The sequence below is a fragment of the Nothobranchius furzeri genome, chromosome 2 (genome assembly GCF_043380555.1).
Source record: "Nothobranchius furzeri strain GRZ-AD chromosome 2, NfurGRZ-RIMD1, whole genome shotgun sequence".
Classification (NCBI taxonomy): domain Eukaryota; kingdom Metazoa; phylum Chordata; class Actinopteri; order Cyprinodontiformes; family Nothobranchiidae; genus Nothobranchius; species Nothobranchius furzeri.
Genome location: NC_091742.1, coordinates 80,073,303 through 80,100,926, shown reverse-complemented (window position 1 = coordinate 80,100,926; position 27,624 = coordinate 80,073,303). Strand labels below are relative to the sequence as shown.

The window sequence follows — 27,624 nt, the reverse complement described above, 5'->3', positions numbered from 1 at the left end:
ATCATCATAATACTTATAAAGTAATCACAATGATAATGAATAGACTTATAATTATAGAAACATGAAATAAAAAACATCCCACACCCACTCACCTAACCAGGTATGAAATATATCCATAACCACACACTAAAACTAAAGTGGGTGTGGCTAATTGGCTATAATTTTGCCCTTAAACTTGTGAAACAAATGTCAGCAAATCCATCATATGCATCTTTGTGGTCTCTTTTAACATTTTACTGTACAAAATGTGCTTTGAGTCACAAAAGTGAGTTAGAAAAGTTTTATTTGGCATTTTGAATTGCAAATGGAGTGAAAGCTCCCATGTTTCAAAGATGATGACATTCCTCTTCAGCAGCTTGGCATGATGGTGGTTCCGTAAACCTAACAAGCACAATTTCCTCTCTGGAATGTAGCCCTCAAGGTGAGAAACTCCAGACTCTTTCCAGATTTCTGCAGCTTTTCTCAGTGGAAATGTGTGCCACAGCTGGAAGGCTCCATCAGAAATATCTAGTGTTTAGTTCTTAAACAGCAAAACTAGTTACACTCGTCACAAAACCTGCATGCAATAGTTTTACATGTTTATTGTACAGCAACTCAATGAGGTGTTCACTATTATTCTAACTCTGGTTTTCATGGAAATATTTGACTGCTACTGAGGCGTACGCTAGCAGGGAATCTAAATGATTAAAGTTCATTAAGCATCAGTCTAATTACTTTCTTTGTAGAAGATTTCCTTGTCCGGCTGTTGGATCCACATGATAGTTGAATTTGCTGGAGTTGCCGTCTGTTTCAACTTGTTCTCAAACTGGAAAATAGACGTTCACAGCGAAAACATGTGAGAAGCTAATGAAATGTTAGACACTTTTACTTTGTATAATTGCACACTTGCCAGATTCAGGATGGCTCCAATCACAACAGGATCATTCAGGTCAATTGTGGATTTCAGCGCCTTCACCATAAAGCGTCTGAAATACTTTGTTGGAGGTGGAGCCGCTGAAGCTGTGGGAAAAAATGGGAATCGGCTGTATTTACAAAACCATCGTAGTATGAAACCAGGACCGATGTAGTCTGTAACAGCTTACTGGTGTAGCACATGAAGTAAAAGTGTGTTCCACAGGTGTACTCCATGAATTTTCCAACGTTGGCGGCATCAATCAGGCTGGCTGCGCAGTCCCCGGTCCCACCCTGTGGGTGTCCTTGTATCCAGTGATCCAGCTTGTGCACGGAGCCGTCAGACCACCATGTCCAGGTGGGTCTGTGTAATCCGATGAATGTCAGAGTCTCAGATGGTATCACCTTTGTAATGTCATCGTCTTCAGCTTTGGACATTACACTGGCCAGGTCTGTGTGGTTCTGCCTGCAGTAGGCCTGAGCGTCGTTCCATGTCAGGGCTTGGTTTATGAAAACATAGTTCTTGGTCGGGATGGGCGATAAGACTGTAAATGAAAAAAAAATAATAAGTTGAAATATTTATCATGTTTACTAAACTCAGTTTTCTCTGCTAATGTCAAAGTTAGAGACAATATTAAATAGATCATGTGAAGTGGTAGTTTAGTTAAATAAAAAACTAGCGATGGCCTAAATTACCCATGTCGTAGCAGACGAAAGGCAGTTCTTGGTTACAGAGAACATCCCACCAGCTGCCTTTCAACTGAGCTCCACATAGCTCCCACATATTTCTTGGATTACTGGGTTTCACCTGAGGGAAGTATGTCAATGGTTCAACACCTCCTGGTTTGGACCACATCCAGTTGAACCCTTTGTCACTCAGACCAATCCACACTGTTCCAATGAAGCCGGCAGCATCTGCAATCATCTGGTTCACGTCCACCATGGTGTCCATTGTGGCCAAGTCAGTGTATTTACTTCTGCAGTAGCTTTGAGCATCAGACCAAGTCTTGGTTTGCTGAACGACGACATACCGACGACGGCAGGAACTGAGTCCTGTAAGTAAAGACATACTGGACTCATTTAAAGCAACATTTAAGAGTTTTTACCACGTCAAGCCTTTGCTTTCAAACTGGTTTCAGTGGTTCTTGAGCCACAAACTTTTAACATCTTCACATTGGACAGCGCTCTATAGCTCTCTGCTGACCAGAAACGGCACTCAACAGATTTGGTGTTTGGGTAGGAACACTGATGGGAGAACTTTACCTGGTTTACAACAGCTATTTACTGTGCAGGAGTGCATGGAGTCTGGAGATAAAAGTAAGTGAGTAACGTCTTTGGAGGTGAAGCAAAAAGCTAAAACCATAGTGAACATCAGCGTAGTCTGCACTATTTTAAGAAAGCTGCAAAACCTAATGATGACCTGGCTTTGTTGCTACTGGATTTATAGTAATTTTGTCATGTGGATCGTTTTATTTAGCGGCTTTTTTTAGGCTACGTTCACACTACAGGTCTTAAAGCTAAATTCAGATTTTTGTGTGTGTGGTTCTTCCATTATAGCTGAAATGCAACATCAAACACTCCAGTGTAAACAATTCACTGTCCCAAATCAACCTGCTTACACAAAAGACAAAAAGTCACACAGTGGAGTCGGAACCAGGACAGGAGTGATGTGAAAGCCTTCACTGAGTTCTGTTCATCCACAGTTTAAGGATCATATCTGTCAAGTCTCCCAATTTTGGACTGGAAACAGTTTTAAAAACTATGAACTATTTAACTCCTTATTCCCACCGCCTTCCCAAATGATGAAATTCTCTGAAAATGTTCCGGTGTTAAGTTAATTCATGGAGAACCCACCCCACCTCACAGAGACGGAGACCGGAGAGATGCTTCGCTCCAGCAGCTCTTCCTGTTCTCATGCTCTTCTGTACTTTTAATTCCTAATTGTGGCAGGATGTCCAAACTGACTCCTGAATCCTTCTGTCAGTGCTTCTCCTCAGGAAAGTCAACACACAACGCTTCCCTCCGCTGACTCAGTGACGTAGAAGGTGGATTCAATGCAACATGACCGCTCAGACTGCAGTCACTTTCAAAATCATCTGATATGTATTGGATTCAGTACCACATGTGAAAGTTACCTGGATCAGATTGGAAAAAAATCTGATCATTGCTGTTCAGACAGTCACAAATAAACCAGATGCAGGTCGCATGTGTGGAAAAAGATTGGATTTGATGTGCTTTAAGCTGCAGTGTGAACTTAGCCCAAGTATCAGTTAGCTCATGTTAGAATTAGCTCATTGTTGGCACTAGCTACAACACTTGTGAACTTGCTTTCAACCAGTAGGAGGGAGAAATAGAAAATGTATTTGGTGTTGCTTTAAAGTCAAACAGTACAAAAGACTGCCTCAAATTCAGACTTAATTTAATCATCTATGTGTAGGTGTCCAACTCAAGTTGTTGGGCTAAATCTGGTCTATTTATGTTTGGCCCACGAGATCACATGTCATGTGTGTGTTAACTGACCCACCGGCTTGTTTGCTGCAAATACTTCAAATCCTACAGTGCGTTGCTGCTTTAACGCGTCCCCTTCTTTCCTGTTTTGTTATTAGCGTCCATGCTGCCAGTCTCGGCGTCAGCAGCTCAGGCTGCACCTCCTCATACTCGGACAAACTCAAAATACTCCTTACTGTGGTTTTAAGCACTTGTTCAACTCCAAAGCATGAATGTTAATAGCTGAAATATTGCATTTTTATCTGAGGAAATTGTTGTTTTTTTTTGTTGTTGTTGGCCTGTTAAAAAGGATTTAACCTACAGTAGAACAGAAACTAGAAAGGCTACAGTAACACGTAAAGAATAGAAATAGAATAGAAAATCCCTTTTTTGTCCCTCAGTGGGGTTAGCTGTGTGTCTCGTAATAATTACACGGGAGCAAAAGTGTGTGTGTGTGTGTGTGTGTGTGTGTGTGTGTGTGTGTGTGTGTGTGTGTGTGTGTGTGTGTGTGTGTGTGTGTGTGTGTGTGTGTGTGTGTGTGTGTGTGTGTGTGTGTGTGTGTGTGTGTGTGTGTGTGTGTGTGTGTGTGTGTGTGTGTGTGTGTGTGTGTGTGTGTGTGTGTGTGTGTGTGTGTGTGTGTGTGTGTGTGTGTGTGTGTGTGTGTGTGTGTGTGTGTGTGTGTGTGTGTGTGTGTGTGTGTGTGTGTGTGTGTGTGTGTGTGTGTGTGTGTGTGTGTGTGTGTGTGTGTGTGTGTGTGTGTGTGTGTGTGTGTGTGTGTGTGTGTGTGTGTGTGTGTGTGTGTGTGTGTGTGTGTGTGTGTGTGTGTGTGTGTGTGTGTGTGTGTGTGTGTGTGTGTGTGTGTGTGTGTGTGTGTGTGTGTGTGTGTGTGTGGAAATAACAGAATTTGAAAAAATAGACATAAGTAATGAATACCACTGATGTGTGTTTTACTTCACATTTAGTGGCTGTTGTGTAATTTGGTTTTTCCAGATTCAGTATTTATGCAAAAATAAGTTTGTTTCCAAATGAAAAGGTTCAACAATGCATATCTGGAGATGTACTCATTTGCCGTCCATTTTTTAATAAATATTGAATTTGGCCCGTGATTTGGCTCCAGTTCATTATGACCCAGTTAGAATTAGTTTTACACCCCCGCTCTATGGCTAAGTAAATGCTTTTTTTTCAAGTAGTGTATTCACACACAAATAGCCATTTTCTATTGGTAAAATTATCTATATTTTTATTATTTTTTAGCAGAAACCCCTCCCCCCCCCCACACACAAACACAAAAAATTATATTTGCGTGAAACGTGCACACTCATTGTTCTGCAAAATGTTGAACCCACCCAGCATTATTTAAAATAACAGCAAAAGAAGAATGGCAGGGACATGGAGGTCAGCAGAAGCAACCGCTGACATCTGTCAGTGATCCAATCTGCCAGTGAGTACATGTGCTGGGTCAGCTGGTTACTGACATGAAAACCAAGTGACCTGATGCGTGGCAAACACGAGTGCTAAAAAAAACTGAAGAGAATTTTAAAAACACTGAAACCCCATCTAAACAATAAAAAAAGCAAAAGTAAGAAACAGTTTAGCCAGGTCATCAGTGAGGTTTTCCTAAATTTCACTTGAAGCGGCTAAAAATATCTCCTAACTGACCACGTGTTTGTAATGGATGCAATAGCAGAGACGATTAATGATGGGAGAGGAAAAACAAATTGTACAAACGCCAAAAATGAGTTTGGAACTACTACTGAACATTTTCCTGTCACTGCTCCAACCTTCCTCCATCCTTTGGGCTGATTGGTGGCCAGCGTGTGATCAGCCACGTAAAGAGGTGAACATCTGCTCTGACTGCAGTTGGAAGGGGGACCTCTTCAAAGACTGGGTTGTCCGTGAGTGCTTCGGGATGGGCGAGCCATCTGCTTTGTGCTATCATATCAGTCTACAGCTCAATTAGCTGGATGTAAACGGGTCACTTTCACCATTCAAGTCAATGTTTGACCATTTTTTTAATACTGGGAAGGAAAAACTAAACGATTCAGATAAGAGCTAATTAAACGACAAGTGATCTTGAACAATATTTCTTCAGACTTTCATGCAGTTATTTTTTAAAGTTACAACTAATTAATAATAAGTGTTTATCAATCAATGTTGCAGAAAGCACAAAATACCTTTTGACTAGTTCTTATTTTAGTTCATTTTCAAACTTACCAAATAAAAGGAAAGTCCACAGAATGAGGGCCCTGATGCCTGCGGATGAGAAATGTTCGTTAGACAACAAAATCAAGCTAATTTTGGATTCTAAACTTAATCTAGGTTCAATTACATACCTGAGCATGCAGGACTGCAGGTGTTGGACATTTCAAACTCCTCTGGATCGTCCTTTATCGCAATGTGTCTTGAGTTTATCTGGACTCGAGTAGCTGTTACCTCCTTGTCGTTTGGTTTTTGTCTCGACTGAATTTCTTTATATGCAAAACATTGATCACCATATCTCTAAATACCCATCATGGGATTAGTTGCATTGTAGCTTTTGCATCAGGTGAATTGGTGTGTTTTTACATCTGTTTTGCATTGGTAAAGCTAAGAAAACGACACACATCAATTGACTTTTTGCCAGTTAAGACGGGTTTTTATAAGTCTTGGTCTAAAGCCTTTTAAAACTATCCGTCACCAGTCACATCACCCCATCCACCAAACAAATGGAGCGCTGTGATTGGCCCACCAAACCGATAAAGCAGAATTTCGCAACCTTTTTTCCTTAAGGACCCCCTTTGCTGTCTCTGAGATAAGCCAGGACCCCAACCGCAGCTTCTACCTGCACGCACACATTAGAAGTAATTAACACTTTATAAGGACCCAGAGTTACAACTCTTATACAGAGCTTATAAACTATACTATTTGGTGTGTTACAGTATTAGGATTTTATGAATGTAATTTAACCTCACAACCTCAGCACTGCCACAACTGTGGGGACCCCCTTGGGTGGTCCTGGACCCCAGGTTGGGAACCTCTGCAATAGAGCACTTTGACTGACATAACTCGGTACTGTTCCAACAGAGCGTTGCTATACCGACCTGCAAATTAGCTTTGGCTACCATCTGTTTAGATGTCCAGGCTAACGATGTGCAACTTAAGCGTAACCCTTTGTGGACGGTAGGATGGCTGAAATAACAGCTATAGGTGCCTAGTTGTTTTATTAATGCACATTGATTTGCCTCTGTGCATGCATGTAAATAAAGCTGCCTTGCTTTGCTGGGTGGTTTTGGTCTTACAATTCAATCGGAAATAACAGGACAAATTAAAGAGATGTGGGAAGTTTCTGCACACAAGTGCTTTTATTTGCAAACATAAATCACTTAACATTTTCCACCTGCCCTGATTTTTAAATTCAGCCTTGCTCTTCTCACCCAAATGCACCCAGATTATGTCAGTAACTGATTAGTGGTGAAAACAGAATTTATATAAAAAATGTCATAGAGGATACCATTAAACTGTACATTCTCCAAAGTGAGATGGTTCAAGGAGATGTCTGTACCGGGTAAGATGACCTTTCTACTGAAACTCTTGTTAAGTTCGGAACCGTGCCTTGAAGTGGTGTTAAATGTAAAACCGCTGTAAAACACCTCGTCAGCTCATTTCTTATCTAGAAATGTGCTCCAAATCAGGACACACACTAAAGATGTATCAAAGTATTGTTGCTTACAGCTCTTCTCAGTAGGTAAGTGAACTTTCACCTCTTATCTGAAGCCAAAGGTCTCCAACCACTCTTAAAACTAACCAGGAGTTTCAGGTGTTAATATCAACTCCACCGCCACACTCTCCATGCACAAAAGTTACCATCAGATGATCAAATTGAAGTTCAGATGTGAACACTAGGGCCGAGCTACACCTCAGGTGTGTGAGCTAACAGCCGGCTGACTCCTTAATGATGAGTTTAGGATTTCTGTGACGCAGGTAGAGGAGACCAGGTGGATCAGGAGGAGGGAGGGCTGGTTTATGAATAACTGTTGACGCCACATTTTCCACAGTGACAGTGTATTCATTTACAACAGGAATCCCCTGCTGGGTCCCAGGAGTGAAGAGTGGCTGCTTCTACTCGGAGATGTGAGTACGACCAGCAGAAACTACAGATGATACAAATGTGGTGCATGGTCATCTGAATTGATGGGATTGTAGCTTGAGTACAGATATTTAGGTTTATTTCTATGCTGCTGCAATATTCTTTTGTTGATGACGCTTTACAATACTTCACCACTTATAAATGGGTAATAAATAGTCTTGAGTATGTCATAAATATCTGTTCAGTCGGTGTTTATTGTGCGTCAATTTAGGGCAAGAGGGAACAGATTTGCTCACTATTTTGCAAGAAACCTGTGCTTTTTCTCCATCTTCATGTATAATACTTAACAATGCTTTATAATATGTTGTAAATTTGCTAATACCACATCTATAAACTAGTATTTTATAAGAGCCTTATTCTAAAGGGGTCCCCTTTTGTCTTGGAAGAAAATCAAAGATCCCAGTTAAACAGACGTTATGGCTGCAGGTTTATGGGTGGAAAAACGTGTTACTCTTAATGTGAAGATGTAACAAACAGCTTTTTGCTCCAGTTAGTTGAATAGTAGCTTCTGGAACCAAAATGTCATTCATCAGTGAAACATGGGGGAGACAGTATCATCATCAGGGCTTAATTTGTTGTTTCTGGTGCAGGACGAGTTATCACTCATAAATATTCTGAACTGAATTGATTGAATGACCCTAAGTTATTAGATGAATTTATCTGCTTGACATTAAAATAACTGTTACTCAAATACCCATAACTATTGCAAGTTGTTTCTAAAACAGCAAATAAGGAAGTGTGTTTCATTTGGTTGCCGTATTTGGATCAAAGCTCTTATTAGACTAATTAATTGATGTATTTCTAGGTTGTTGGAGCACATTGAAACACACTTCACCACCAGTCATTTCTCTGTTCGTCTCATGTTACGTCACATGTTAATCTTGGGTAAAGCCTGGGTGTGTCTGGTTTGGGGAACATGATGACTCGCGTCTCCAGAATGATTCCTGGTGTTTTTGCACCTTCTTCCTTGAGCTAATAATTTCTCGTTCTGCAGATTACAGCACTTTCAGGAATCATGCTACCAGAAAAACAGTTCCAGTGCACCATATGCCACCAAGTGTTCACCGACCCAGTCACCACTCCATGTGGTCACAACTTCTGCCAAACCTGCATCCGGAACACGTGGGAAGGCAGTGATGTCTGCCAGTGTCCCACCTGTAACAAGTCATTCGCCTCCAGACCTGACATGAGCATCAACACTGCCTTCAAAGAGCTGGCGGAGACATTTAAACAAATGATGGTCCTCTCCTCTGCCTCTTTGCTGCCTGCAGCCAAACCGGATGAGGTGGTGTGTGACGTGTGCGTCGCCACCTCCCAGCAGGTCAAGGCCCAGAAGTCTTGCCTGGTGTGTCTGACGTCATACTGCGAAGCTCACCTGGAGCCTCACAGGAGAGTTGCCACCCTGAAACTGCACACGCTGATGGAACCGCTGAAGAACCTGCAAGACAGAATGTGCAAGCACCACGAGAGGCTGCTGGAGATGTTCTGCAGGGACGAGCAGATGTGCGTGTGTCGGTTCTGCACCGAGGCCGAACACAAAGATCACCAGGCTGTTGGGATCGAGGAAGAAAGTGGAGAGAGGAAGGTACACAGAGGAAGGCTAGCTTACAGCTGTGGAATAAAGAAACAACACACACCTTTAAAACGGCCATTTTCCATCAAAGTCACCAAGCTTTTGATTATCACCTGAAATAGAGCTGTTCAGTTTTTGATATAGCCTATAGACCAACAAACCAATGCCAATATGTGCAGGTTGTCCCCTTGTGAGAAAAATCTAACTTAAATGATTTCAGGTAACTAACATCACATATCATGGGTACTTAACCCTAACCTTTACTCTGCAAATTAAAGCTGAACTAAAGTTAGACCAGTTGTGCCAAAGAAAAATAAATCTCATTAGACCTCATATGTCATTTAGACATCATAATGAGCAGAAAGGGCCAAAATGCATGATGAAATGTTTGTACATGCATGGTGTGTAAAAGTTAATTTCTGATATTAGTTGAACACCAATATTGACTAATGATGATGGGAGGCCAGTATTACTGGAAATCCCCAATAGGAAACGAAAAAATGGAAAAGGCTGTTTTTTTTTCAACGGTTACTCATTCTTGTTAACAAATGCTTCATTTACAGTAGCGATTAAAAAAAAAATAAAGGTCCTTTAACCCTAAATTAGTAATTATTCAAAATGTCAGATTGTTAGTTTAATCGCTTAAAACCAGGGGTCACCAGTCTCAGTGAAGCTGAGGGCTACGTGAGCCACATGAAGGGCTACCAGGTTGATCCAATAGGGACCCTTGAACTAGACTAGATCAGAGTTTAACTAAACTTCACTTTAATAAACACATGTTAATGTTTTAAAGGAAATTTTAGTTTTTAAATCTATTGATGCAGATTTTCAGATTTTAAAAAGGTGGAAGCAATTTGTGCTATTTGGAGAAAAGGCCTTTGGACTCCAGGTTGGTGACCCTTGTTTTAAACCAAACAAGCTTTTACTTTTCTGTGTTCAGGTCCAAATGAAGCAGACTGAGGTTGATTTTCAAAACATGATCGAGAAGCACCAGAAGAAAATCGAGGAGATCAATAACTGCCTAAAAATGAGCAAAGTAAGTTGTGAATGAAAAAATAATTTGTCATTAGCTGGTTACAGTCTGTAGATTTGATTTGATTTTCTCTCCCCCAGCTGAGCGCCGAGAAGGAAAAATCCGCCAGCAACAGTCTCTTCACATCCCTGATCAACTCCATCAAAGAGAGACAATCTGAAGTCAACTCAGAGATCGAACGAAAGCAGGAAGCAGAAGAAAGGAGGGCTGAGGAGCTCGTTAGTGAGCTGCAGCTGGAAATCACCGAGCTTCAGAGGAGAAACGCTGAGCTGAAGGAGCTGGAGGACACCGAGGACCACCTGCACCTCCTACAGGTTAGTCTCTGCATGTGATGAAAGACTCATCAGGACAGTGTGTGTGATTCTGGAGGAAATCTTTTACTGTTGCAGAGCGTGCCCTCTCTGGTTTCACCTCCACCTACCAGGGAGTGGGCAGATATCAGCATCCACCCTGAGCTCTGTGTGGGGACCGTGAGGAGAGCTCTGTCCAAACTGGACCATGTGCTGAAGAATGAGCTGCTCTGTTTGAAGAAAGAAGGTAAACTAAATAAAATGAAACAGATCATAAGTGTTCATCCTAAGTAATCCAGGATTACGGTAAATCAGATCTGGTTATTATAGTTTAGTTTTATTCCTGGTAACTATTTTTTCCTGTTATTTTCTGGCTGCTGAAAGATTTTTTTAAATCACGTATTTAACGTGCACAGATGTCATGTGGCGTAGATGATATCACTCAAAGCCCACCAGCGAGGGGTTGGCATGAGAGTTTTCTCTGGGTGCTCCGTTTTCCTCTCATAGACCAAAAACACACGTTTATGTTTAACTGGAGACTCTAAATTGTCCGTAGGTGTGAGTGAATGTGTGACTGGCTGTTTGTCACTGGGATGGACTGGAGCTGTTCATATATTGAACAGATTGACATTCAGAGATGAGAAGTTGTAGTTTTCAGCGCAACCATGTGGTGGCAATGTTGTCCACCATGTTGGACCCAGTGAAACTGTTACACCCCTCTGCCCCTCCTCTAGCTCGGATAAGTCCCACGTATGTTATGTCTTGGCTATGCTAGTGTTGTAAGAAGGTAGCATACACCTGTGACCGGATGTTAAGATGCATGATTATATGCATTTAATGAGTACAAAGGAACTGCTGACTGTACCTGGAGCTCGAAGTGATCCGCAATCTGGACCAAGTCCTGTTTGCAGCAACCCTCAGCAGGCTCACTGAGACGGATCTGCTAAAAATTCTTCCACCTCAAACATAGCTGACTGTACACAGACTAAGGCCTAGTCCACACGTAGCCGGGGTTTTTTAAAAACGAATAACCGCCCCTCCAAAAACTTGCATCCACACCACCGCGTTTAAAAAAACTCTGTCCACACGTACCCGGATAAATACGTTGTTAAGGACATGCCAGACCTGTAGGCGGCAGTACTTCCCCCGTCCTTAACCTCGTCCTTCGTCTGTGGTCTTCCGCAAGGATCAGTAATTCCGCTTGCAAAAACAAACAAGCAGAAAGCGCTTGGATAATTGATGGATCGGGTAGTGACAGAGTGCAGCTCTGAGGGCTTCCATGATGCCGGCTAGTGTAAACACAGGTCGCACACGTGATGTCAGCATTTTTTGTCGCGGAAAGTGACGTTGCGGACCTTAAAACTCCGGTTTTGTCCGTCCACACGCAGACACCCAAAACGGAGAAAACGCAGATCTTCACTTTGGCCGGAGTTTTTAAAAAGATCCGTTTTCGTGTGGATGACAGGCCAAAACGTAGAAAAATATCTACGTTTTGGCAGATCCCCGGCTACGTGTGGACAGGGCCTAAATCAATGCAAAATACTCTGACCAAAAACGGAAAGGATAAATATCCCGGACAAGCCCCTATTTATCTTGTGACCAAACTCCTGGAACCGCAACATAAAATGAAGACTGAACACAAATTTCGGTGTTTAAGATTATTTTTACTTGTAAAGAGCTGTTTAAAATCCTGAAACGAACTGCCGAGCAGGAGCTCTGGAGGTGGTGTGCTTGAAGCTTCACTGAGGAGGATTTTTGTCTGCACCCACAGGAACAGCCAGTTGGTGCAGTCAAGGCCTGCACAAAATCCTCACCAATGGAGAGGCAGAAGGGTTGTAAAGAAACAAAATCTTTACGAGGAGTCTATTAAACATGTACGTCTTTTACAAAATGTGCATATTTCCTACTAAAACATAGTCACGAGACCTTTAGTTTACAGCTTGAACCCATCTAAAAAATGTGAGACAAATTTAGGGGACGATCAGAAATGAAATTGCAAATACATTAAATTTAAATGTTACAGTTTGGATTCAAAAGAAGCACTGGGCTTTCATGCTGGTTATGGAACAGAGGGCCAGATATTGCAGAGCTGCTCAGTGGGTCATCTTGGGCTATGGCTGTCCAGCTCTGTTTGACCAAAACAAAAACTGTATTGAAGTAGGGATGTTTTTGTGTCTGATCCTGTTTTTGGTGTTCATGGAGAAGAGTGGATCTGGTTTGGGAACCTCGTGGACGAGCTTTTTGCAGATGATGTACATCTGTTACATCCATCACGGATGATCGTGAAGCTCCTCCAAATTGAATTAAATCTTCTGTTACACGGCCGTAGATGAAACCAACTGATAAAGCTTGCACGTCACAATTTTGTCCGATTCCAGCTGAATATTTGTGTTTTCTCACAATTTTATTTCTCCAGCTGGAACTGGTTTAGGAATCCGATTCGTTTTTTTTTTTAACAGTTTAACCACTGACTAATGGAATTATGCACTTTCTACAGTTAAAACATTATTTGTATGGAAACTATCAACAAATGAACATGCCTTATGTGTGCTGTTCCGGTAAAGGAAGGAACAGCCACTGCTTTGGTCAGGACGTTGATGTTTATTTCTCCTTAAAAGTCCAGAAGAAATTTTGTTTTGCTCTCCTGGATCCATCTGAACTGTGTTTTTATGTTTGTTTTAACAGAGATGAGAAGAATGCAGAAACATGCAGGTAAGAACAACGCTGACATTACATAAATACCTGGGTGCTAATTTGCTCCTGATGTGTTTTAGTTCAACCATTCAGCCTTCCTGACGGGAAGTGCTGTGGGAAGTAATTCTGGCTTGGGTGGAAGTATTACCAGAACTGCATTTCATTTCTATAGTTGATGTGGAGTTGGACCCGGATACGGCCCATCCAAACATCGTCCTGTCAGCTGATGGGAAGCAGGCTGGCCGAGGTGAGCAGCTCCACGCTGTTCCCGACAAGCCCCAACGCTTCGACCCGGTCATCTGCGTTCTGGGAAAGAAGGGTTTCCAGTCTGGGAGGTTCTTCTTTCAGGTAGACCTTGAACAGATTAAACAACTCCACGTTTGGCGGGAAAGTGAAATGTTGACGATCTGTTTGAATGTAAATCAGGTTGCTGTGGGGAAAAAGACCTTCTGGGACCTGGGTGTGGTCAAAGAATCCGTCAACAGGAAAGGCATGATCACCACCAAGCCGGAGAACGGCTACTGGACGGTGCGTTTGAGGAACGGTAACGAGTACCGAGCTCTGGACTCCCCATCCGTCCTCCTCTCTCTCAGGGAAATGCCTCAGACTGTGGGGGTGTTTACAGATTATGAGGAAAGGACGGTTTCGTTCTTTGACGTGGAGGCCAGATCCCACATCTACACCTTCTCTGGGTGTTTGTTCTCTGAAAAGATCTTCCCCTTCTTTAGCCCAGGGGTGTTAGATGAAGGGAGGAACACGGGCCCTCTAGTGATCACAGCTGTTAGTCAGGAGCCTTAAAGTGTTCTGGAGCAGGAGGACGTCCTCTACAGAGCACACTCTGTTTAAAGACGAATATAGATAAATATAGATGTGTGAATGTAAAACAGTAGCTGAGTGTGTTAAATATAGACAGTTTATAATAGACAGAACTGTCATGCCGTATCACATACTGTGTGAAGGCAGAGATGAGGTATTACTGATGGTTAATGAGTGATGGATCATCCATTCATCCATCTTTAGTTTGATTTGCAACATCTTTGCATCAGCACCAGCTGTCAGATGGAGTTTTGTGTGCTTTGCATCTTAATGAGGTTGTTGTCCAGCACACGTGATGATGGCTGCTCCTGCAGAAAGTATGCAGTCAGAAACTCGAATACAAAATGCAAACTATCATTCGCTTATTGAACCATGTGCTGGAGCCTCATGCAGCTGACATGAAATGTGCTTGTTTACAAATAAAACTTGTTTGGAATAGTCTGTGATGCCTGTGTTCTTTAACCCTTTAGAACATAAAATCAGTCAATTTAGTTTATAAACTAATAAAATGGTCACCATAAAAGTGAATATTGTAATTTGGTAGTAAAATGTCCAACTGTGCAGTACTTAGGTCTGCCACTAGAGGGTAGAAGAGATTTCTAGGAGTGGCTTTAATGCATCAGAAGTGCTGTTGGAAATACTCACAAGATATTATAGATTTGAGCTCCATTAATCGTGCAACGGATTGATCAGAAATTGTATTGATCTTAAATTGAAAAAGTAGAAATATATATATAAAATATTACTAGTCTAAAAAAAAGTATTTCGAGTTGAACACTGATTCAAATGGGCACTTTGTTAATCTCCATACAGTTTGCATGTGGACCTTAGAGGACTTTTACTAAATGGCCCGTATTTCATTTCTGAACATTTCTGATCAGACAAAATATAAAAACATAATTTAAAGAAAATGGAATTCCCTTTGTAGCAATGAATTACTTTTATATTTATATTAATTTTTAATTGCTGATGAGGTAGATTTGCGATCCATTCATTTTCTTCTGCTTATCCGGAGTTGGGTCGCGGGGGCAGCAGCCCAAGTCAAGAGGCCCAGACTTCCCTCTCCTCAGCCACATGTGTATTTGCTTGTATCATTTTTCCCCCCAATTCTCTAAGTGTGTGTGCTGCCTTAGTGAAATTCCCCACTGTGGGATCAATAACGGGGGCAGCAGTAGCTCAGGAGATTAGGCGGGTTGTCGAATAGTCGGAAGGTTGCTGGTTTGATCCTGGCTCCGGACAGAAAATGCTGCTGTTGTGTCCTTGAGCAAGACACTTAACCCACCCTGTCTGCTGGTGGAGGGACTGGTGGCGCCTGTGATCGACAGCCCCGCCTCCGCCACTGTGCCCCAGGACAGCTGTGGCTGCATCTCAGCTCATCGTGTGAATGGATGGATGAATGATACACTGTAGTGTAAAGCACTTTGGAGTCCTCGGACTCTGAAAGGCACTATATTAATGCGAGTCATTTATCAATAAAATCTATGTTCACGTTGCAGGTCTGAGTGATTCATTTAGATCTTTTGATGAGTTAAATGATGTTGGCTACAAGTGCATGACTGAACAACAGACATTGAATGTGCTACTCCTAGTTTGCCTGTCTAATTATAGATTCACTAGGATAAATACAATAAAGTAGATTCACTAGGATAAATACAATAAAGTTTATCTCACCAAAAAGGATATTTACTAAAATCACAATGTAACCATAGAAACATTATTTGGTGTGTGTGTGTGTGTGTGTGTGTGTGTGTGTGTGTGTGTCTGCTCTGTCTTCTCGATCCCCAGTGAGTCGTGGAGGATGGCTGCTTATGCTGAGCCAGGATCCTCTGGAGGTTTCTTCCTGTTAAAAGGGAGTTTTCCTCTCCACTGTCGCTAAATGCTTGCTTAGTGTGAGGATTGCTGTAAAGCAGGAGTGGGGAACCCTGGTCCTCGAGGGCCGGTATCCTGCATGTCTTTGCTCCAACACTTCTGATTCAGTGGTTGATTCACCTGTTCTGCAGCTCATCAAGCTCTGCAGAAGCTTGTTAATCACCTGCTGATTGAAATTAGGTGTGATAATGCAGGGTTGAAACTAAAATATGCTGGATAGTGGCCCTCGATGGACCAGGGTTCCCCACCCCTGCTGTAAAATCACTGACTTTACGACTTGATGCAATTTGCTGGGTTCCTTATATAGGAAACGTTTATCTGATTGGCTTAATGAACTGACCTGTATTGGAATGTTTACCATGTGAAGTGCCTTGAGACGACTCTTGTCGTGATTTGGCGCTATATAAATAAACTTGAAACTTGGAAAAAAAAAATCAAACTAAACTTGAGTCAAGTAGTTTACTCCTTTCCCACCTCTGCACACACGTATCAAGATATCCAGTCAACCTAAATTATTAACATTACATCTTAAAGTTTTCCATTTAATAGGTACAAAATCTTCCATGATATCTCCTTTATTTTCTTTTACCTTCATTGTTAATGTGCAGATTGTTTCTCCTATCAGACCAGATGCTCTCTTCCTCCCTACCAGTCTGGTTCTGAGCTACTTAGCCTCACACAGCAGGCCTGTGTCTGCTGCCGATCAGAGAAAATTTTTAATGATTCAAGTTTTTATTTTTGATTATGAATAAGGGTTCTTTTACATATTTTCCTTCCTGCTGTTTCCGGATGTGTGAACTACTCCTTCACTATCTGATGAATCCTGGTATTATCATTTTGGAATATGCTCGTTCCATCAGGGAAGTTCGAATAACCTGGTCATTCAGTATATTTAGGTAGTCATCTGACCTCATTCTTGGAGCACATCCTGTTGCTGAACCTAGACCTGACCAACTGCAGCAACCCCAGATCATAGCACTGCCCCCACAGGCTTGTACAGTAGGCACTAGGCATGATGGGTGCATTATTTCATCCGCCTCTCTTCTTACCCTGATGAACCCATCACTAGAACAGGGTCCATCTGGACTCATCAGACCACATGACCTTCCACTAGTCCAATCTTCATGCTCCCTAGCAAAGTAAAGCCTTTTTTACCAGTTAGCCTCACTGATTAGTGATTTTCTTATGGGTACACAGCTGTTGCAGTCCCTTGAGTTCCCTTCACGTTGTTGGTATGGGAATGCTCTTACTTTCACTGTAAACATAGCCCTGAGTTCTACTGTTGTTTTGAACCAGTTACTTGAGACCTCTACCTTTTTAGTTCAGCTCATTTACCAGCAATGCCATCAGTCCTGCAGAAGAAACACAATTAATCTGCCTATCTCTTTTATCAAGTGTGAACAAGGCACTAACTCTGGCTTTCTACTCAGTGCGTGAGGGCAACATACAGTTAATAGCCACCATCATAGTCTCTTTTTGTCTCCACTTTGTCTCCACTGGGCACACACCGGTACATTTCAGATGCGTCCCAGAAGTGTAGTGTCATGCCAAGTCTACATTTATGTACTATGCTTCCAGTATGCATCAAGATCAGTAGTTCAAACCTGGCAAGACAGGGAATCAAACACAGAGTATAGTGTGGCTAATTGTGTAAAGCATCTGGCAAATTTCAAAATAAGATCCAAGCGGATTTCCTTTTGCATAACTGTAAAAAACATAACCTCCTTGGTGGAGGTAAAAAAAAAAAGGACAGAAAATGTTGTAGTCTCAGTGGGTCCCCAGTAGAGGCAGCAGAGCTTCCCCTTTACCACTCCGACTTCTTGTACGCATGCGCGTGCGTCAGGACGAAAGAAGCCTCTCCAACATGACGGCGACCATAGACAACAGCAATGCTTCACAGGCGAACAAAAAAAAGCACCTCGGTATCCCCGAAGCAGTGTTTGTGGTGCGTATAACCAGACGCTTCTGACGGTGTTACATGTTTGTAACGGATGTAATGTATATTTGGTGTGACCGGTTTGTCAGCGGCGCAATTCTGACTCAGCTAGGAGGCTAAGTTAGCAGGTGAGCTAACAGAGTGTCCTGCTGTGTGTGCATGTTGGGCGGCTGCTCGCTTCCATCTATGGACATCACTGTCTGCCTGTAATATTCAGCTCACCTGGTGTTTCTGAGGTCCTTCAGCTGGACTTACCTGCCAGAGTCAACTGTGTCTTTAGTTAGCTAGCTAGCTAACTAGCTTGTCCATTACTCAGAACAGTACTAGCATCTTGTCTGACGTGCCCTGTCATAGAGAGCATTAACGAGCACAGCTCAGCGATTTTTTTAAATATTACATTGAAAGATTTCCACTTTAATCTGCTAATGATATTAACTTTGCTAATGTTTTGAGATGGTATTAAAAATGTGAGATTTTTGTATAATCTGGCCAATTTATCTTGATTCGATTCTCATTTAAATTAAAACAGAAAAATAAAGATAGAAAGTAGGCCTGGGACGATAACAGAATTTGTTGGACGATATATTGTCCAACAAATTATTGACGATAAATGATATTATTGTTGACATTATCAAGACCAAAATAACCACTTATGTAATGTTAATATATCATAATAATGCAAGGACACCCATTAAAATGCAACAATTAAACCTTTATTTAACATGGGAATGTCCAGACCCTGAACTTCTAAATAAATAAAACAAACAAAAAATAAATAAATATAAAAGTGCTTTCACTCTTTTAGAAAATATTGCACCAAAAACAATAACGTAGACCCCGTCTCCAAAACAACAAATACAATGGCCTATCCAGTGTCAAGAACCAAACTGCACTTCAATAATAATTGTACATTTCTTAACCTCAATATATTGAGGCTTGATTATTGAGTTCATTTTCAGCCCTAATATGAAGGGAAAATAACACGCATTGGAGTGAACAATAATGTCACAATTAGATCAAAAGTTCAGAATACCATTATGTTTAATGTGTAAATGAATGAAAAATACCAATGACAGACTAAAAGGGTTAAAAATCAAATTATAGATACTTGTAATGCTACCAGATTTGTAGGTGATGTTCTTTGGTTACGATGAGTGGATAAACGGCATCATATTAACAATTTGGGTAATTTATTAATTACTTCAGTGATTTTTCTTCATGGCAGGAGGAAGGTTTACACCTGGACACATTCTCAGATTACAGCACCTTACATGAGTATAGAAATTCTCATTTTCTTTTGTCTTTGTCTTTAACACAACAAATGCATTAATGTAATGAGATAAATAGATTTTTTCTTTTATTATCTGTGCATCAAACCATTTTATAGAATACAGTAACTTTTTTTTTTACCAGTGCCCAGGCGATTTACTTCTGATGCTGTCAAATCAAATTTAAACTGTTCAATCAAAACTTTCTGTGAAAAGTACTTAACTGTTAAATCACACATTTTTTCTCATTTTTAACAGAAAAGCTAAAAGATCATATTTATTTTAAACAAAAGATTATATTATATTTGTATTTATAAAAATGTTTGTAATTTTTTTGGTTTGTTACATTTATTTGTTTAATCTGACACTAATTTAGGGTTTTAATTCTCACTAACCTGTTTTATGGTTTCATTTATTGTGACTTTGAACTTATAGGTATAACAAACGGAAAAGTATTTTAGGAAATGGTAAGACCTTATTTGTGCTTCCATGTTAAAAACACAAAGGCCAATTCAGAAAAGTGTAATTTCATATTTTGTCCACCAGACGGCGCTGCAAACACATCTCACTGAGACTTTAGACATTTGACTTTGTGGTATTGAAAGTCTCATTTGTGGAGTAGTTATATAGGCCTTTCTGTTTTTTAATCCCTGTTTGCTGTTTTCCAGGAGGATGTCGACTCTTTTATGAAGCTGCCTGGCAACGAGACGGCAGACTCTGCTCTGAGGAAGCTGGATGAGCAGTACCAGAAATATAAGTACATGGAGCTCAACCTGTCCCAGAAGAAACTCCGGTAAAACAGAAATACAAACACTACGAGTTATTCGGGTTACATTAATACGTGCATGAATTGATATGTGTGCACCTGGTAGATCTGTAAAGTAGGAAAGCTGGATGCTTATTTATTTAACTAAAATCATTCTTATTTAATAGGTTGAAAAACCAGATTCCACAGATCACACAGACGCTAGAAATCCTACGACACATGCAGAAGAAAAAGGTGGGTGAAGTTCTGTAAACCAGCTCCATACTGGAAGTGAGTCTTCTCCAGTTCCTCTAGAATGACAACATAGGGATGGGTGAAATAAGCTACCGTAAATCCTCTAATACAGGCCCGGGTCTGTATTTGACTCAAGCTCATCAAGCTCCAGGCCTTTATTGGAAGGAGGACCAGAATTAGAGGCAGGCCTCAATTTCTATTTGAGCAAAATGAACTAATGGTTCGCTGGAGTTTTTGACAATTAGAATTGCGCCCACATTTTCAAAGTTAAACACATTTCTTTTAACAACGGTAGTTTCTGCTTCAGCCCTCTCCCCCTGCGCAGCGGTGCAAACTCACTGATGCGCCTGCAGCCTCTCGGAGTTCCTGCTGCTCTAAACATTAAAATAATTATTTTCTGTTCCTCACTTCTGATTACCTTCAATGGTGTCTGTTTGTTGCAACCACCAGGTACAAAAACTAACTTGTTTTTATTTGACTATTTTTCTGTCCTGTCTGTTTATTATCTTCCTGCATCTCCTCTCAATCCTAAAGAGAAACTGCTACCTGGGTTCATATATATTCACCTTATGAGTTACCTTTGAGCTGCAGTTCTAAAAGATCTACCGACCACAAAAACAGCGGAGTGCTCGCTGCTTGCCGGCCGCATCAGTGATCGGTGCGTCACAGAGGACAAAACAGGTGATGCACCCCGATCCACAGCAGCTAAAAGCATCAGGCACAAATAAAAGAATAAAAGACAGAAAACATAAAAGGAAATGAGCCGACATGAACGATTGCGTGTTAAATTAGTTTTTGAGGTGGCGACACTTGATTTGATAATGTTACTGTAGCCGTGCTCAGGACGCAGATGTCTGGAGTGCGTCAACAATCAGAGCTTTGCATGCGCAAGCTGGTTAAGGTTAGGATGGGGTGAGGGGAAGGTTAAATTGCAAGAGGGTAAACGTCACAATTTGGTTAAATGTCCGTTTTACGGCGGGTGTCAGTACCGACGCTCTGGCACAGCGCGTTGCCTCCCGACACGCAGGAGCTTGTTAATTGAATACAGGCCAATATTAGAGGATTTACGGTATGCTTCTTTCTTTGCCTTTTTGAACTATTTTAGTCTGTGTTCTTTGATATAAGCTGGAAAGTCATATATGGCGAGGCCATTTAATATATACAGTTGTGGTCAGAAGTTTACATACACTTGTAAAAAATATAATATAATGGCTCTACTGAGTGTCCCGTTATTTCTAAAACTCTGATTTTTCTCTGATAGAGTGATTGGAACAGATACTTCTTTGTCACAAAAAACATTCATGAAGTTTGGTTCTTTAATGTCTTTATTATGGGTTAACAGAGAAAAGTGATCACATTTGCTGGGTCACAAATATACATACAGCAACATGAACTAGCAATTTTGTTGACTTAGAAACGTGTCAGTGAACTGAGCTTCATAGCATGGCCTCTTAACTTCTTGTGAGTGATTATGAGTGACTACAGCTGGTGACTTCTCTTAGGCCAGGTAAATAGGGCTCATTGGATACAAACGCCCACAAACGCTACAATGGGAAAGTCAAAGGAGCTCAGCATGGATCTGAAAAAGTGAATTATTGACTTGAACAAGTCAGGAAAGTCACTTGGGGCCATTTCAAAGCAGCTGCAGGTCCCAAGAGCAACAGTGCAAACAATTGTTTGTAAGTATAAGGTGCATGGCACTGTTTCATCACTGCCAAGATCAGGAAGAAAACACAAGCTATCACCTGCTGCTGAGAGAAAATTGGTCAGGAGGGTAAAGAGTGAACCAAGAATCACCAAAAAGCAGATCTGCCAAGAATTAGAAGCTGCTGGAACACAGGTGTCATTGGCCACAGTCAAACGTGTTTTGCATCTCCATGGACTGAGAGGCTGCCGTGCAAGAAGGAAGCCCTTGCTCCAAAAGTGGCACCTTAAGGCTCGGCTGAAGTTTGCTGCTGATCACATGGACAAAGATAAGACCTTCTGGAGGAAAGTTCTGTGGTCAGATGAAACAAAAATCGAGCTTTTTGGCCACAATGCCCAGCAATATGTTTGGAGGAGAAAAGGTGAGGCCTTTAACCCCAAGAACACCATGCCTACAGTCAAGCATGGTGGTGGGAATATTATGCTATGGGGCTGTTTTGCTGCCAATGGAACTGGTGCTTAACAGAGAGTAAATGGGATAATGAAGAAGGAGGATTACCTTCACATTCTTCAACATAACCTAAAATCATCAGCACGAAGGTTGGGTCTTGGGCGCAGTTGGGTGTTCCAACAGGACAATGACCCCAAACACACATCAAAAGAGGTAAAGGAATGGCTAAATCAGGCTAGAATAAGGGTTTTAGAATGGCCTTCCCAAAGTCCTGACTTAAACCCCATTGAAAACATGTGGACAGTGCTGAAGAAACAAGTCCATGTCAGAAAGCCATCAAATTTAACTGAACTTCACCAATTCTGTCAAGAGGAGTGGTCAAAGATTCAACCAGAAGCTTGCCAGAAGCTTGTGGATGGCTACCAAAAGCGCCTAATTGAAGTGAAAATGGCTAAGGGACATGTAACCAAATATTAGCACTGCTGTATGTATATTTGTGACCCAGCAAATGTGATCACTTTTCTCTGTTAACCCATAATAAAGACATTAAAGAACCAAACTTCATGAATGTTTTTTGTGACAAAGAAGTATCTGTTCCAATCACTCTATCAGAGAAAAATCAGAGTTTTAGAAATAACGGGTCACTCAGTAGAGCCATTATATTATATTTTTTATAAGTGTATGTAAACTTCTGACCACAACTGTATATATATATATTTTTTTTTTACTTACTTTTGTTGTTTTCTTTCTTTTGTGAATTCAATATTATTTAACCTCGTTTGAGAAGAAAAAAATCATGAAGTAGCTGATTCTACCCCTAGACCTAAAGGACATAGGTAATGGAATTCCTTTTTTAATTTATTGTGGTACCTTTTGTTCCCACAGGAAACTACGGAGCGAATGGAAACACACTTCCTCCTAGCTGACAACGTTTACTGTAAGGCCTCGGTGCCGCCCACTGACAAAGTTTCTTTATGGTTAGGGGTGAGTAGCACTCAGGATGATGTCTGGTTTTATGGTCTTTGACTCGATTACAGTGGTGATCTGGTGTTTGCAGCTTCTGAAGTGATTAAAATAACCTCAAAGGGACAACCACACAACAGATTCCAGCTTATTGAGCTGTTCGGGATTGTTGTTCATGTTTATGACCCAGATGGACTCACATCTGACTCTATAGCACTTTAGTCTACAGAGAAGTTCATGATCCACTCAATGGCTGTAATGAACCCAAACCATCAGTCTTCCACCACCGTGCTGACAGCTGATACCACGGCTTGTTCTAATGTGCTGTGGTTGGTTTTATCCAGACAGTGCTATACATTATGGCTAAACATGTCTGCTTTGGTTTCGTCCATCCCTTAGGCCACTTTTCTCTCTGATGTTAACACACACCTGTATGCTCCAGACCAATACACCTTTGTAGAGGTGAAGATGATCATTGAATCAATATTTTCCACTTTCCGTTGGACTTCATTTGACTTTATTATAGTTTATTAAATAATGATGTCGAATCTGTTGTGTTTTGTAGACTTTGGGTTAGATTAAAACCTGATCACTCATTATATCATGGAACATTAAAGAGGACCAAAACGTTTCTCCCCTAAAGGCTAACGTCATGTTGGAGTATGACATCAACGAAGCCCAGGCCCTCCTGGAGAAGAACTTGTCCACAGCATCTCGTAACCTGGAGACCCTCGAGGAAGATCTGGATTTCCTGCGAGACCAGTTCACCACCACTGAAGTCAGTATCCTTCCACTGAGTGGTCCACTCTCACTGATCTGTGTCTATGGATGGCCACATGGATCAGAGGGAAGATTTGGAGACTTTGACCAAAAGAGAAATGACCTTTTCAGATCAGAAATAATTCCATTAGCTATCCTTTTATTAGGAAGGAGGTCACTGGTGACACTGGTTCAGTAAGTCACAGGACATGCAGTGTTTTTATAGTCATGAACAACATGGTGGGAATTAAAGTAAGTGAAGAAATGTGATCATTGTTATTGCATATTAGAACAGCCTAGATGGTAACATTTGTTCCAGCTGGGTGTTGTTTCAGTCATTAACTCTTTGTTTGGTTTGAGTTGAAGTGACTCAGCAGATCCACAGGAAACTTAAACGGCTCCAGAGGTTGCGAAGGTCAACATTTATTTAGTTCAGACTGGGAAATTATAGCCACTTTTACCCTGTTTACCAAAAGATTCAGCAAGTTTTAAACGATAACTCATTTTATCTAAGGTCACATGAGGTCACACAGGCTGTTTTTGTAATAGTGCAGTACAAATTGCATACGTCCTCGTCAAATCAGCGTCTTTTTCTCAACAGTCTTTCAATGTACATATACATATTATAATACATCATTAGAAAGCTGGGAGTCTTGTGATTCCAATGATAAATGGTCGTCGTCGTCTTCCTCCGCTTATCCGGGTCACGGGGGCAGCATCCCAACTAGGGAGCTCTAGACCGTCCTCTCCCCGGCCTTCTCCACCAGCTCCTCCGGCAGGACCTCAAGACGTTCCCGGACCAGATTGGAGATGTAACTTCTCCAACGTGTCCTGGGTCGACCCGGGGGCCTCCTGCCGGCAGGACATGCCCGAAACACCTCCCCGGGGAGGCGTCCAGGAGGTATCCTGACCAGATGCCCAAACCACCTCAACTTGCTCCTTTCGATCCGGAGGAGCAGCGGTTCTACTCCGAGTCCCTCCCGAATGTCCGAGCTCCTCACCCTATCTCTAAGGCTGAGCCCGGCCACCCTACGGAGGAAACTCATTTCGGCCGCTTGTATCCGCGATCTTGTTCTTTCGGTCATTACCCAAAGCTCATGACCATAGGTGAGGATTGGGACGTAGATCGACCGGTAAATCGAGAGCCTGGCTTTGTGGCTCAGCTCCCTCTTCACCACGACATATCGGCTCAGCATCCGCATCACTGCAGACGCCGAACCAATCCGCCTGTCGATCTCCCGATCCCTCCTACCCTCACTCGTGAACAAGACCCCGAGATACTTAAATTCCTCCACTTGAGGTAGGACCTCTCCCCCGACCCGGAGTTGGCAAGCCACCCTTTTCCGGTCGATAAATGGTGTTTACAGATTTAACCAGTTCTGTAGACACAATAACAGCTTGTTACACCACTCAGAAATTCTAAATATGGTGCTTACAGTTCAAAGCCTCTTCACTGACAGAATAGAGCAATCTTGAACAGTTATTTGTACATCCACAACGGTCCAGTAGAAGTACTCCAATAAAATAATTAGCTCACAACAAGTCTTTCATCCACAAAAGAATAAATAAATAAAGCTAACGGATCTCTGAAACCCTACAGAATTTCTTTCAGATGCGCCTTTCTAACCATAAACCCCGTAGGCACCTTCATAATAACTTCAAACTTTCTATCATTCATTGGGTGGATGGTTGCCCCCTCTCCTGGGGCAAAATCTTCAGTGATTAGCTGGTGGGTCAGAAGTGCCCCCCCCCCCCCCCCCCCCCCCCCCACACACACACACACACACACACACCCCTTCTCACATGTGTAGTTTAAACCAATTGCAGCTAAGTATGTTGATGAATTGGCAAATAGCCGATGAAATCCAGAAAACGACTACCTCTAACTTAACCAGCCCCTCGAGGTCGGCTTTGGCAAATGTGGTAAGGCTGATGGCGATTGTTGGATTGTTGTGTGTCAGGCCCACAAACGTCACCCATAGTCGTTTTGGACCGTTTGAAAACATTTAACGTATCACCCATCCTTATCGACCGGTTTTGATTTTTAGTGCATCTCTGCTACTTACCGACATCATTCATCTAATTACTGATGTGTGTCTTCTGACTTGCATTAAGATTAGTACTGCAGTCTGGAATAAAAGCAGACATTTTGCTTTTAGATCAAATGTAGCACCCCTGAGGTTTGAAAAAAGGTGAAACCTTGGAGTTGGTGGGCGTGTCTACCTTCCCTTTGAGGTTCCAACAAAAGTACATTTAAAGCTACAGTGGTTCAGAAACCTGCTGACATGGCCCTTTAGGTTGATTTTTTTTGTGTTTTATATCACGGTGAACCTTCTGGTTTCTCTTAACTCGCTGCTCCCCTCAGACATGGCACGGGTCTACAACTGGGACGTGAAGAGGAGGAGCAAAGAAAACCTCCTGAAGTCTGCAGACAAGTCTTAATCTAACAGGACTGCCCCCCTCTGCTAACGTCCTTTCTCATCATTAAAAGTAGAAACCATCCCTAAGTGTGTTCGCCCCAGAGCTCAGCTCAACGAGGACACGTCTGAAACAGTTCTGCTCATTTTGAATGTTCAAACTTTTAGATTTTTCTGTTTTAGCGTCAAACAAAGTTAGACATCAAGTCCATGTCACAGTTCAGTCTAGATTTTCAACGTCTCCTCCATTGAGCTGAGCTCAGACTTCCACCACTACTGTTTTCTGTTGATTTGTTACTTTTAAACTATTTTTTCAAGTAAAAACTAACAAACAAAAAAAATCAGCAAGGTAGTTTTGTATTTTTTTAATGATTCAGGTTTTTATTTTTGATTATGAATGAGGGTTCTTTTGCATCTTTTCCTTCCTGCAACACTTAGACGACGGTGTTATGGAAAGCAAACAGTTGACAGTAGTGTGATGGTTGTCAACACAGAATAAACTAGTTTTGGCTTGTGGCTTTTCTTTGTCACTTTCTGAGACTCGCTGGGGTTTCACATGATCAACAGTGGTCCTTCAGAGCTGCTGCTTCTCCGTCCTTTAGCCTTCTACACTTCACCACATCTTTCTCTTCTGTATTTATTTGTCTTTATTCATTAAAGAGTGAAGTTAAAAAAGGAACTTCTAGATGAAGCAATGAGACCTGGTGTGGTTTATCTGAACAGATAAAAGGTATGCAACAGTGTTTGTTCACAAGACTCAGAAATTCTGGTTCTGATGAGGTAAACACCGTCTCTTCTCTCATGGGTCAGGTTATCTTGTACATATACAACTGAAATATTTACTTTTTCATATTTGTACTGAGATAAACTATGTGAACAGATTATTAATACATACACTGCCCAGTCCCACAAAAAGTCGTTACCAAAAAAGGGAGATACACTAATATTTCATTGGACCGCCTTTAGCTTTGACAACAACACTCATTCGCTGTGGCGTTGTTTCAATAAGCTTCTGCAATGTGACCAGATTTATTTCCATCCAGTGTTGCATTCATGTTTCACCAAGATCTCGCATTGATGATGATAGAGGCCGACTGCTGCACAAAGCCTTCTCCAGCACATCCCAAAGATTCTCAATGGGGTTAGGGTCTGGATTCTGTGGTGGCCGATCCATGTGTGAAAATGATGTTTCAAGCTCGCTGAACTACTTCACTATCTGATGAATCCTGGTATTATCATTTTGGAATATGCTCGTTCCATCAGGGAAGTTGGAATAACCTGGTCATTCAGTATATTTAGGTAGTCATCTGACCTCTTTCTTGGAGCACATCCTGTTGCTGAACCTGACCAACTGCAGCAACCCCAGATCATAGCCCCCACAGGCTTGTACAGTAGGCACTAGGCATG

At 41.7% G+C, this 27,624-nt stretch overlaps 2 protein-coding genes across 5 annotated transcripts in view; both read left to right on the top strand.

Annotated features, from left to right (window-relative positions):
- The window catches only part of LOC107395472 (E3 ubiquitin-protein ligase TRIM39), a 15,602-nt gene extending 1,251 nt beyond the window's left edge, over nt 1-14,351 (top strand). For all 3 annotated transcript variants that reach the window (XM_054747445.2, XM_054747444.2, XM_015974868.3), the window contains exons 2-10: nt 1,118-1,249; nt 7,437-7,488; nt 8,499-9,089; nt 10,018-10,113; nt 10,191-10,424; nt 10,500-10,647; nt 13,086-13,112; nt 13,267-13,442; nt 13,521-14,351. In XM_054747445.2, coding sequence (XP_054603420.2) covers nt 1,242-1,249; nt 7,437-7,488; nt 8,499-9,089; nt 10,018-10,113; nt 10,191-10,424; nt 10,500-10,647; nt 13,086-13,112; nt 13,267-13,442; nt 13,521-13,892 — 1,704 coding nt within the window. In that variant the 5' untranslated portion in view covers nt 1,118-1,241 and the 3' untranslated portion in view covers nt 13,893-14,351. The remainder of the gene's footprint in view (nt 1-1,117; nt 1,250-7,436; nt 7,489-8,498; nt 9,090-10,017; nt 10,114-10,190; nt 10,425-10,499; nt 10,648-13,085; nt 13,113-13,266; nt 13,443-13,520) is intronic.
- A 3,218-nt stretch (nt 14,352-17,569) lies between these two features.
- vbp1 (von Hippel-Lindau binding protein 1) lies at nt 17,570-26,908 on the top strand. Of its 2 annotated transcripts, none has more exons than XM_015974866.3 (6): nt 17,570-17,724; nt 19,652-19,776; nt 19,917-19,983; nt 22,964-23,062; nt 23,685-23,823; nt 26,166-26,908. In XM_015974866.3, the coding sequence occupies exons 1-6, from the start codon at nt 17,608-17,610 to the stop codon at nt 26,240-26,242; spliced, it is 624 nt and encodes a 207-aa protein (XP_015830352.1). In that variant the 5' UTR covers nt 17,570-17,607; the 3' UTR covers nt 26,243-26,908. The 2 variants fall into 2 exon arrangements, with proteins under 2 accessions (XP_015830352.1, XP_054603423.1); XM_054747448.2 differs by having other exon boundaries at nt 17,635-17,843.
- Nucleotides 26,909-27,624: the final 716 nt, after the last annotated feature.